The sequence below is a fragment of the Pristis pectinata genome, chromosome 15 (genome assembly GCF_009764475.1).
Source record: "Pristis pectinata isolate sPriPec2 chromosome 15, sPriPec2.1.pri, whole genome shotgun sequence".
NCBI classification, from domain to species: domain Eukaryota; kingdom Metazoa; phylum Chordata; class Chondrichthyes; order Rhinopristiformes; family Pristidae; genus Pristis; species Pristis pectinata.
In genome coordinates this window covers 2,734,470-2,747,668 of record NC_067419.1, presented here as the reverse complement: position 1 = coordinate 2,747,668, position 13,199 = coordinate 2,734,470, and the positions used below count along the sequence as shown (strand labels likewise).

Sequence of the window (13,199 nt, the reverse complement as noted above, 5' to 3'; positions counted from 1 at the left end):
TGTTTCTATTGTTTTAAGGCTCAGCTCTTGGTTACAGACAAAGGCAGAACAACACCTTGCTGAAAATAAAACCAGATGTGCTAAGATACTAAGGTCAGGCAGCATCTGTGGAGGGAGAAACAGAGAAGATGTTTCATCGTTTCCTTCTTTATTTCCAATCTCCAGCATCTGTAGCTTTTTGCTTTTTGAATGTTGCCTACTTGTAATTCGGGGCATGCCTGGGAGGTGTACTTTAACAGAATCTGCACGAGGACAATCTTTTGACTTCCAAAAGCACAAGCTTTCACCCAATGCAGTTTCTGAGTCCTGCTCCAAAGGGCAAATACTCAAAAGGATGGCATTCTGCTTTCATTTCCGGACTGAATCTGATGATCAAATTCAGAGAAGATGAATCTAATCCACAGGGTAGAGAACTGCGTAAAGTTTAACTCGGGTTTACGTACAAACAGTTAGGTTCTTGGGAAAAGAATCTGAAAGTGAACCCTTGGTTTGGTGAGATTCCTTGTCATGTTGTGTATGTCTGTGAATGAGCAGTGCTTGGTATACAAATTCCTATATCCTCCTGCACTTGATCTCAAATTAATATCTAAATACCAGAATGAACTTCAAAAATATTGCTGCTGAGCTGCAGACAAGATGGACAAGACTGCAGGTAAAACTGGACTCAGAGATACAGCATGGAAACAGACCATTTGGCCCACTGAGTTTGAACGGACCTTCAACCACCCATTTACACTAATCCTATACTAATCCCTTGTTTTTATTCTCCTTACATTCTCGTCAACTCCCCCCAGATTCTACCACTCACCTACACACTAGGGTAAATTCACAATGTAGGTAGATAGATAGATAGATAGATAGATAGATAGATAGATAGATAGATAGATAGATAGATAGATAGATAGATAGATAGATAGATAGATAGATAGATAGATAGATAGATAGATAGATAGATAGGTATGTAGGTAGGTATGTAGGTAGATAGATAGATAGATAGATAGATAGATAGATAGATAGATAGATAGATAGATAGATAGATAGATAGATAGATAGATAGATAGATAGATAGATAGATAGATAGATAGATAGATAGATATGTAGGTAGGTATGTAGATAGATAGATAGATAGATAGATAGATAGATAGATAGATAGATAGATAGATAGATAGATAGATAGATAGATAGATAGAGGATAGAGAGAAAACAAAAGAGCAAGGAGAGAGAGAATAGAGAGAGAAAACACAGAACGAGAGAGAGGGGGGCACAAGGGTTCATGAGAGAGAGAGAGAGACAGAGGGAGGGAGGGAAGCTCTCTCAAGCACTTGGAGCTGGAAGATTGACCTGCCTGTCAGACTCCATGAGCAGTCCACCTGAGTAACAAGGGGGCAGCCACAGCCAGCAGTGATGAGGGGGAAGATGCCGCTGCCGGCTCACACCAACACCAATGCCAGAAACCATGACTTCCGCCGGGAGGCCTGGGCAAGTCTTGGCAATAGGAAGAACGTCAGATTTATAGGGGGCTGGCGTGAGCACGCATTACGAAGTGAGGTGAAAGTGGATAGGTAACGAATAACATTAAAGATGAAAGGTCTCGTCTCAAAACGTCAACAGTCCATTTCCCTCCACAGATGTTGCCTGACCCGCTGAGTTCCTCCAGCATCTGCAGTCTCTTGCGTCGTTAGATAACATTAAGGATTGCTTACACTAATTACAAGAATTATTAATTTCTGTTTGGCACTAAAATATGTTAGGAAAGATCTACCGTGGCTTTTGAAGGAAATTAGTTATAGTATCAGATCCAAAGAGGAGGCAAATAAAATTGCCAGAAAAACCAGTAGAGTTGAGAATTGGGAAAAGCTTAGAATTCAACAAAGAAAGTGATTCGTTTAGAAAGTCCCCACCAGTCAGAAAAAGGAGAAGTTATCATTGGAAACAAGGAAACGGCGAAACAATTAAACACGTACTTCTGGTTCTTTTATCACTAAGAAGGCCACAGACAACTTCCCAGATATGTTAGGGAACTGAGAGGAACTGAAGGAAATCGGTATTAATAAACTGTGGGAGGGAAATTAATGGGGCTCAGGGCCAACAAGTCCCTTGGGCCTGAGACTCCACATCCCAGAGTACTAAAGGAAGTGGCCCTGGAAATAGTGGATGCATTGTTGCTCACCTTCCAAAATTCTTTGGAATAGCTGCTCCAGATTGAAGTGTTGGAAATGTAACACCCATGATTTTAAAAAATGAGAAAGGGGGAACGAAGAAGGAATTACAGACAAGTAAGCCTAACATCAGCGGCAGGAGAAGTCCTAGAATTTATTATAGAAGATGTACTAACATGGCACTTGGAAAGCATTAACGGAATTGGACAAAGTCAGTTTGAGTTCAATAAAGGGAAATCACACTTAACCAATCTACTGGATTTTTTATTTTGATGTAACTGGTACAACAGATAAGGGAGAACAACTAGGATGTTAAGTATTTGGACTTTCAGAAGGGCTTTTGATAAGGTCCCACATCAGAGGTTCTATGGGATTAGGGTGATATACTGGCTTTGACTGAGAATTGGTTGACAGACAAGAAACAGAGAGGCGAATAAACAGGTATTTTTCTGGTGGAAAGCAATCACTAGTGAGGTCCTGCTGGGATCAGTGCTCGGCGTCCCAGCTATTCATAATGCATATCAATGAGTTGGATGAGAGAATGAAACATAAGATCTCTGAGTTTGCAGATAATACATTGCTGAGGGGAGAGGGGGGAGTGTGAGCTGTGACTAGGATGCAAAGATTGACAATGCCAATGTGACTTAGACGAATTGGGAGAGTGACATATGCATGGCAGACACAGTTTCTTAGATAAATGTGAAGTTATCCACTTTGGTTATGAAAATAGGACAGATTAATATCCGAATGGTAGGTTGGGAAAATCTTTCCTCACCAGGTGCTGAAGGCAAGTGTCCGGATGAAGTAGACAGTTAGGAAGACAAATGGTACATTGGCTTTCATTGCAAAAGTATTTGAGCACAAGAGAAAGGATGTCCAGTTGCAACTGTACGAGACCTTATTGAAAATAATGCTGGATATCTGAAATAAAAGCAGAAAATTTTAGAAAAACTCAGTGGGTCAGGCAGCATCTGTGGAAAGAGAAACAATTCACATTTCAGATCCGAGACCCTTCATTAGACTCATGAGTTCTGATGAATGGTCTTCGACCTAAAACATTAATTGTTTCTCTTTCCACAGATGCTGCCTGATCTGCTGATATTTTTCCAGCTTTTGCTGTTTTTATTTCAGGTCCTTGGTGAGACCCTCCAGAGTTTGGGTCTCCTCATCTGAGGAATGTCATTCTTGCCAGAGAGACAATGCAGCAAAGGTTCACTAGACTGATTCCTGGGGTGGCAGGACTGACATATATAGAGAAATTAAGTCTACATTCACTGAAGTGTAGAAAAATGTTTTATGATCACATTGAAACCTGTAACATTCTTAGCAGGATTAGACAGGCTAAATACAGAGGAGATGTTCCTGCCAGCTACAAAGTTCAGAACTCGGGGTAAAAGCCTCAGGATATGAGATAGCCATTTAGAACCAAAGTCAGGAGAAATTTCTTCACCCAGAGGGTGGTGAACCAGCAGAATTATCTACCACAGAAGACAGTGGAAGCCAAGTCCACTAGAATATATATTTCTTAATGCCAAAAGATCGAAGGATACAGGGAGAAGGCAGGAATAGGGTATTGATCAGTCATGATCCTGTTGGATGGTAGAGCATCCCCAAAGGGCCAAATGGATGATCCTTACCCCTGCTCTTTTTGCCTGTTTTCCTGCTTGTATTCATCCATCTATTATGGAAACCAAAAGTTAATCTATTTGATTTTTTTTTAAAGTAACCAAAAGTTGGTTAAACAATTATAACTAAAAAATATCCTTGAACTGAATGAAAAACAAGATTTAAAACAAGTCCTCTGCTCCATCAATTCCCTGAACCAGTTCTGCAGAAAATTGCAAAACAGTTAAAAATTAAACTGTAATCATTAAAGCCTTGTAGACATGTAATGTAGAGGGTCAATAAATTTCTCATTAACCCAAAATTAACCTTCTCCCTTAATTGCAGCACCTATTTCCTGGCATTTGGTAAATAATGAATGGAAGAAGCTTCTTATACAGTCCCTCAGGATCAAGGTTGACTTGCTTCAAATTTGACCCTATGGGTTTTGAGGTGACTGATGCGGTCATTTGGGGGAACCATAGACTCTTCCACAGATGGGCCAGAAGACACCTGACAGGGCAGAAGACTGGATAATGAGGTGGAGCACTCCTTCTGTATGCTTCCAATGTGTTAACTCAAAGTTCTCAATACCATCCCAAATGCTGCTTCTCCACTTTGAGACGTCATGGGCCCGATATTACACAGGATTCCAAGGAGTCCAATATTCCAAAGAGTCAGTGGGGATGTTCCATTTCTTCAAGGATTCAAGGATGGAGCATAGAAGACAGTTTGAGTTTCAGGAGTCTGGTGTCAGGCATTCAAGTGATGTGGCCTGCCCAGTGGAGCCACCAATTAGGGATGCAATGATACGATGCTGGACTGAGCAATGATACTCATTTTGGTTTGCTTATCCTACCAATGAACTAGGAGGATTTTGTGGCAACAACGTTGGCAGTATCGTTCCAGTGCCTTGAGGAGCCTGCTGTAAGGAGCATGGAGGAGGCCAGGGATCTCTGTGGAGGAACACTGAACTTGAGAAGAAACACTGAATGGAAAAGACCTAAAAGATGCTTCACATATATTGAGTGGTTGGGAGTTTAGCAGCGTACAGGTTTCTGACTCAAATAGCCTCGTGGTCATTAAAGCTACCTTTGGAGTTTGTGGAAATATGGTGATAAACCACGTGAACACAGGTTGTTTCACTTGTTGCTCTTTGACTAATTCAATGAGAGGGATGATGATTTTCAGTCAGAAACTTAAGCTGCCAAAATGAGAAGTACCCTTCTTCCTTCAGATCAAGTTATATAGTCTGAGCGATCTCACCTCAGCGGGTGCCCTGACAAGCTAAAAATCTGTAAGCAGTATGCAACAGACCAACCAAATGATGATTTGGTATCAGAAATTCAACAAGATAGTGTAAGCTCGAAGAACAATGGCTCATTTTTCTCCTGGGCACATTGCAGCCTGTAGGACTTAATACTGAATGCTTCAACGTCAGATAACTTGCTTTTCCTTTCCGTTGCTCTCTTCCATTTTCTTTCACTTGTATATTCTGGCCCACTGGGCACTTCGCAACATTAGCAATACATTACACAGATATAGGAGCTTGACTGCCCATTCAACAGCCACATTATTTCATAAGATAAGATAAAATTTGTTTATTAGTCGCATGTACATTGAAACACACAGCGAGATGCATCTTTTGCGGAGAGTGTTCTGGGGGGCAGCCCGCAAGTGTCGCCACGCTTCTGGCGCCAGCATAGCGTGCCCACAGCTTCCTAACCCGTACGCCTTTGCAATGTGGGAGGAAACCGGAGCACCCGGAGGAAACCCACGCAGACACACGGGGAGAACGTACAAACTCTTTACAGGCAGCGGCGGGAATTGAACCCAGGTCGCTGGTGCTGTAAAGTGTTATGCTAACCGCTACACCACCGCCATGCCTGCCATCTTTCATCTGATTACAGATTACAGATGCTCTCCCTCACCTTCTCTGCAACTTAAACTAACTTACTTCTCTTCTCTCTCAGTCCTCAGCCTGAGGCATTTAACTGTTTCTCTTTCCGCAAATCCTGCTTGACCAGCAGAGTATTTCTAGCATTTCCGGTTTTTATTTTAGATTTCCAGCATCTGCAGTTTTTTTTACACTTTCAACAGGACAGTATACCTACAGGTGTTCTCACTTTCAATAGAAAACCCATTCAGGGTCCCATTCGGCTAAATTCAAGGTAAATAGATTTCATAATATATATTGCTTGCAGAATCCGAGCACAAAAGATGTACTGAATTTTCTGAACTTTTCCGGGCAGTGTTGCAAATGAGAGGGGATGCACTTTGGCCGTTCCATATTGGTCATAATAGTTTACCACTTCCCCCCCACCCATTTTGTCCATGTCAGCAATGAATATAAATGGAACAATTACTGTGCGTCACAGGGCTTTCATCAAGGGAAATGGCTGGCTTTTCCTCACACCACATGCTTGCAATGTGCCTTAAACCACTTCCAAAAAACATCTGGAAGATAACTGCCGTGAAGCGTATGTAGGAGAGTTTTCACTTTTGCAAAGCACGTCACTGAGAGAGCCATCCTCTTGATTTAACGTGACCTCATTGCTCAAAGAAATTCATGAATGTTATCCTCCTCTTCCTCATACTTTATTATAGCTTCTGTTAGTTCTCTACATGTACTGCTCCAGAAGTTGTGGTTGGACTTCATTTTTATGTCCAAAGAACAGTGGAGGTGCTCTGCAATCTGAGGGAGTTTTCCCCAGAAACCGAGAAATGATAGAGTCATAGAGTGGTACAGCACAGAAACAGGCCCTTTGGTCCACCTCATCCTTGCCAACCTTTTAGCCCACCTACATTTGTCCCCATTAGAACCGTATCCTTCTATGCTTGCAATGCTCACGGACAAATTCAAGATCTCCTTTCAATAATTTCTTTGACAAAATCTGAACTTTCTTTCTTGTAATCATGAATATCTTTCATGTTTTGCACAATTTCTGCCTGCGCTTATACTCCCTCTCAGATGTTTTTCACCGAGTCACACCAGTCACATCACTGATGTCATAAATATGATCAGTTATTAATCTACATGCAAAAATTCATTTTCAAAGCCGTCTGGAGAATTCCTAAAATAAAGTGCTGGGTACTCATTACATAAAATATACTGCCTGCACAGTTTTATTCATGTAAAAAGTAGGTTCGGGGTGTTTTACTTTCAATTTTATTTTGAATAAATTTATTCAATTTAACACACTGGTTAGAATTGATAAACTCACAGCCTCTGAAAGTGTAATGAGCTGATGCCACAGGAGGTGAGACAAGGAGAGACATCAGTTGGATAGGACAGAACAAGGCACAGGGAGTTTGAAGGTGACCGTCACGTGAAGTTCGCTGACACATGTTGTCAGGCTATAGTTTTTAATGACTAGAAGAGATGAAAAGGGTTAACCATTTTTTCAGAACTTGCTACATAAGAATGGCAATGTTAGCAACTGTTAAACCAGTATTTGACCTTTCCCATGTAAACGTTTATTGATAATATTTGCAATTAACCATATTTCTATCACAGCTTCTATTCCACTGTGATAAGATTATTGAACAGTTCCCTTATACGATGAGATGGACTCTGACCTCACGATCTACCTTGTTATGACCTTGCACCTTATTGCACTGCACTTTCTCTGTAGCTGTGACACTTTACTCTGTACTGTTATTGTTTTTACCTGTACTACCTGAATGCACTCTGAACTAACTCAATGTAACTGCACTGTGTAATGAATTGATCTGTACGATCGGTATGCAAGACAAGTTTTTCACTGTACCTCGGTACAAGTGACAATAATAAACCAAGACCAATACCAATGTTGGCCATTAGTTTATTTTATAATTACTAAAGACTCATACTGTAATTGTAATACAGGCACCAGGGGGCACTTCCCCACAAGCTACAGTCTCCTTTGTCATGAGCACAGTTGCTGTTTGCCTTCTGTGGGTGTCTGTTGACCCAATGTAATTGGGAGATGCTGTTACTGACTACAGTTTCATTCTGGAATGCCTGTTTTACGGGAGATTTGGTTCAGCTTCCAAGCCAATTTTAAGGTTTCTGGGATTGAGAAAATTTACTTGTATTAGGCAAGCCTTTGTTTTAAAGCTGATGTTCAAGGAAGGACAATAGAGTCTATTTATCTGTCGTGACCAGAGATGTTAACTGCTTATCTTCACAGAGGCTGCCTGACCCAATGGATGCTTTTTTGCTTTTATTTCAGTTTTTTTCAACATTTGATTTTCCTTTATTTTTCCATACTGTGCACAGGAGAAAAATCTGTTTTGTTTTTGCTTTGTCATGTTTATTCACTTATTCCTAGAGTCATAGAGCAATACAGCATGGCCCTTCAGCCCAACCAGTCCATGCCGACCACGTTGTCCACCTAGCTGGTCCCAATTCCTGCGTTTGGCCCATATCAAGCCCCTCCCCTCCATGCACCTATTCAAGTGCTTCTTACATGATACTATTGTACCTGCCTCACCCACTTCCTCTGGAAGCTCGTTCAACATACTCACCACCCTTTGTGTGAAAAAGTTGCCCCTCAGGTCCCTTTTAAATCTTTCCCCTCTCACCCTGAACCTATGCCCCTTAGTTTTGGACTCCCCTCTCCTGGGGAAAAGGCTGTTACCGTCCACTTTATCTATGCCCCTCATGGTTATTCAACTGCAATAAATCCATTTTTTTCTCCAGAAGCTCTGGTGCATACTCACTCTGCCTTTAAAAGGATAAAGAGGTAGACAGAAACAAATGCCAACAGCTCATTTACGAAGTCAGGGTCTTGTTTATTTAGCAATAAGTGTGGTTCAGGCCTTGCATGCAGAAAAATGTAAGTTAAAAATGCAAAAAATGTGACACTTTGTGATGTATGTCATGGTATAATGTTATGCCAAGTTATGAAGTTAATTTCAGTGTACCCAGTAATGGTTATATTTGGAGGTGTCAGCTTCTGAGAAAAGCCTTCGCTTGCATTTAATATTTCTTTTCAGGTTGTGATTCAGTCAATTGAAGGCTGACCCTGCAGTCTGATCATGTGCAGTCTTCACAATGTCACAGGAAGTATCATTTGGATTTAGTCACTGCTGTTCTTTCTTCACTAATGATAACTGGTTGTGCTTCAAAATTATATGAAGGCAAATTAGAGGTCAGATAAAGTTTATAACAAGTACTTTTTTCAGCAGGCAAACTAAAACCATGATCTAGTAACAAAAATGGTATCTGGTAGCTGTTATTTTGTTCAGATTTAAAGCATTATTTTAGTGCAAATGCCAATGATATTTTTTGTCCTAAACATTTTTTATTCTTATTGAAAATTGTGTGAATACAAATTGAATGAGTATGTGCAGGTTTTCAACTAACATTTCAAATGAAAACTCCTTTCTTCTATTGAATTTATACCAAGTTGTGAGATCCAGACTGAACTGAGAATACCGAGATCATGCCTTTTCTCAATGTACTCAGAATACTTTTTAAACCTTCCAAAAAAAGGTTAGTTGAATTCTGAAAGATTTTCAGACAAGCAGGAAGGGTACACTTGCACGATTATCATATTGCTGGACAAGCAATCCAGAGCCATGTTGAATCCCTCCAACAGCAGCTGGGATATTTAAACTCAACTGATTGATTACATTTGGATGTAAAAGGTAGTTTCAGTAATGGTAAAACTATGACACTGTATTAAAAATCCATTTTGATCATTAATTGCCTTCTGGAAAGAAAATCTGCCAAATATACCCAGTTTGTCCTGTGTGGCTTCCATCCTAAAGTAACCTGCTTGACTCCCGACTGCCACAGCAAGCCACTAAGGTCTATCAAAAAATGCTACACACTATTATCCTTTCAGATGGTCCCTTGGGGTCCAGAATGACTTGCATCCACTCCAGCTCTTGTGGATTCTGAGCTTAGCTGATGAGGCCAACGTGGGATCTGCAGACTGTTATTCAGCAAGTTAGTAGTTGATCTTTTACCTCAGCTCCCCTTTCCTGCACTAACCCCATATCCCTTGATTGCCTACATAATCCAACATTTATTGATGTATGTCTTGAATATAAGAACTGAGCCTCTACAAGAAGAGAATTCCAAAAATTCACTATCTTCTGGATGAAGATCTCCATCTCAGTTCTGTCCTGATGGCAGACCCCTTATTTTAAGACCATGACTGGATTCTAGATACCCCAGCATGGGAAACATGCCACTGGGTCTATTCTTCAAACTCCTTTTGTATCAATGGGATCAGCTCTCATTTTTCTAAACTTGCGAGAGCACAAGGCATTATCGAATTGACCTCTCATCTTGGGATAAACCTGCCATCTCAGGAATCAATCCAGTAAACTCTGCTGAACTCCCTCTACCGTGTATATCCTTTTGTATGTATGGATTACTCTGGTATTCAACTTTCCTTATCGTTATCAGTCTCCTCCTGCTGCATCAGTGCCTTGGTCTCCTTTGCTATATCAATGCTTAGCTGCTTCCTGACCTGCTGAGACCTTCCAGCATTCTCTTTTTTATGAATACCTTCTCGCTAAGCTGAACGTTAATAATAATCACTGTTATCAATGCACAAATCTGCAAACAAGTTTCAGCCAATGAAGAAATGTGGTGAATTGAGAATCTCCATGACTTGCTGGTCAATTTATGCTACGTCTTTTTGGCTTCCTATGAATAGAATATGGTCTTGGCTTCATTGTTCTTTTTAAGAACTTGGTGTACTTGCACATTAATTGTTCATTAAACACAGAACAAAAAAAATAGGTCGGAAACTTGGGTAAGTACTAACAGGGTAAGTACCTGCTTAACATCATGAATTCTGTTAATATAATGCAAACTGACTTCTCTGGTCCAGAAAATGAACAATTTAAACAGTGGCATCTTTCCTTCGTGTAGGAAATTGTCATTAAAAATCTTTAAAAGGTCAAATTTCGATTGTTCTCTTTGTCTTTTTTCCCTCTCTTCATTATTGCCTCTTTATCTTCTCCCTCTTTACCTATTTCAATTTCACCATTGGTCGCTATTATTTTTTTCTCAATCTTGATCTCATTAGCAAAGAGATAAACTGTTAGTCCTGCATTTCACAATGGCTGCAGATGCCCAGCTGCCCCGGCTGTGCAGTTCTGAGCTGGCGTTTACATCAGGTTGTCACTTAACCTAGCTCATGCTTGCCAGTAAAGGAAAGGGTCTAACTCTGAGATACCCTACTGCAATAAGATCATTCCCAATGGCTCGCCTCTGTTTTGTTTTATAAAGCAAGGGAATAGAATTTCCTACTTTATTTTTTCTTAGGCAGCACTGCCATCTTTGGATTGCTTTTGGCTCCGTGCCCAGCACAACTTAGTTAAAGCATCCATCAACGGGTAAGGGAATTATAGACTGCAGAGGAAAAATGTTTTTTTTATTTTAAAACAACAGAGTTATTGAAGAATGACAGGCCAGATAAAAGGGGAAGAATGGATGTTGTAAAGGAGCTGGACAGTTGATGAATCTATCTTTCCCCAGGGGATGCATGATTAGACCACACTACTGCATAAATGTTAAACAAGGAGTCCAATTACTCCCTGTGGACTGTTCTACTGATATTCATGTTTGTTTTTCCACAGCTAAAGGATTCCTCTTTAACCATTCACTATTACTTTGTTTCTTTGTCATAAACAGGTGTAAAGACATAAAATTTAAACACTTTCACATTAATTCCCCAAGAAGTAGTGGGTTCTATTGATATAAGAACATAACAAAGAGCGGGTGTAGGCCATCGCCCTTCGAGCCTGCCCTACCATTTCTTCAGATGATGGCTGTATTTAATGTCAGTGCCATTTTCTTGCACTTTCCCCATAATGCCCGGAAATCTATAAGTCACTGTTTTGAATGAAAACAAACTCTGTGCCTCCAGTGAGGTAGAGAATTCTATAGGTTCACCGCCCTCTGAGTGAAAACCTTTCCCCTCATCTCACTCCGAAATAACCTGCTCCTGATTCTGAGACTGTGCAGCCTGGCCCTAGATTTCTCTGCCAGGGAAAACATTCTCCCCATATCTGGCCTGGCAAAATCTTTAAGAATTTTACAGTTTCAATGAGAAGTCCTCTCATTGTTCTAAACTCAAGGGAATATAGCCCCAGTCTGCTCAACCTCCCGTCTTATGGAAAAATCGCCATCCCTGGAATCAGTCATTTCTCTATTTCCCCCTCTGACTAAGCTAAGTAGAAATAAATTTGTTCTCATTCCGATTTTCCTTGCCTGAACTGTAATACTTTAACTTCATGAGGTTCAAGCCATGAGTACAGCAGCCTTCCAGTACTTCCTGATGGCCAATCTTTGTGTGTGAACCTAAGTGGTGAGTGCTACCAAACTACTTGACTGTAGAGTACATGATAGCTGAGGCAATGTTGCCTTCCCAAATGAAACACAGGTAGGCACAAGTGTACACTTTCCAAGGACAGCAGTATAGTATATTGAATAGTTTCAGCACAGATTGGGACATTTAGCCTTGCACTAGTCAATGCTTCAGCATCCACACGTGGATTAATGATGAATTATCACCTTTTCACTAGAATAACCCAGACAGGTTATTGATGAGATTTGTAAAACAAAATCTCAGCATCTTCAAAATTTAATCAATGCCATGTATTTTGTTCTGCCCCTTGAAAAAATTATGGCCTGTAGCACAACAGAATGCACCCCACAGAAAAAAAAAATCTATTGAGAAACCCCTTGCAGGAGCATCTTTACAGATATGTGAACCAGGCCCTCTTTGGCAGCTTGATACATCAACATAGTGCCTGCACAGTGACATAAAACGCTTGGTCAACACCAAATGCACAGACTATGAGGTTTGAGAATGGCAGGTTTTAACTAAAAGATTGGGGTCAGCTTCAGCTTTAAAGAGCCTGATCTGTCATGATATCTATTTTAACCCAACATTGTTAGTGATCATCCCCACACCACTTTGTCAGTGTTCTCTATGCCTACCCCAGTAGATACCCTCTTACACACTAGTGTCATAAAGCTGTGAAGCCCAACTTGTCCATGCCAGCTGTGATGCTTATCTATGCTAATACCATTTTCCTGCTTTAGGCCTGTATCCTTTCCTATCCACATACTCGAGCAAATGCCTCTACCACATCCTCTGGTAGCTTGTTCCATATAACCACAACACTCTGTGTAGAAAACCTTCCCCCCCCCCCCCCGACCTCCTTTAACTTTCACCTTAGACCTGTGCCCTCTAGTTTGAGACTCCCTTCCTCCAACCCATACACCTTCACCAACCAACCCACACCTCCCATTATTCTCCAGTCAGTCTCATACATCACTCACACCCTATTCCCTGGTCTTTTTCACCAATTATCTCCTACTTTGCATCCAACACATTCCTCCTGTGCCCTGCGTTCTCTACACTGGCAGGGGATCACAGAGAGCATATATTTGGCAGCAGGCATGTGTTGGTGCACAAATGCCTG

At 40.9% G+C, this 13,199-nt stretch overlaps 1 protein-coding gene across 1 annotated transcript in view; it reads right to left on the bottom strand.

Moving 5' to 3' along the window:
- Positions 1-232: 232 nt before the first annotated feature.
- Positions 233-13,199, bottom strand: part of LOC127578524 (thromboxane-A synthase-like) — a 163,310-nt gene continuing 150,343 nt past the window's right edge. Inside the window, 1 exon segment of the mRNA XM_052030664.1 lies at positions 233-365. Coding sequence (XP_051886624.1) covers positions 233-365 — 133 coding nt within the window.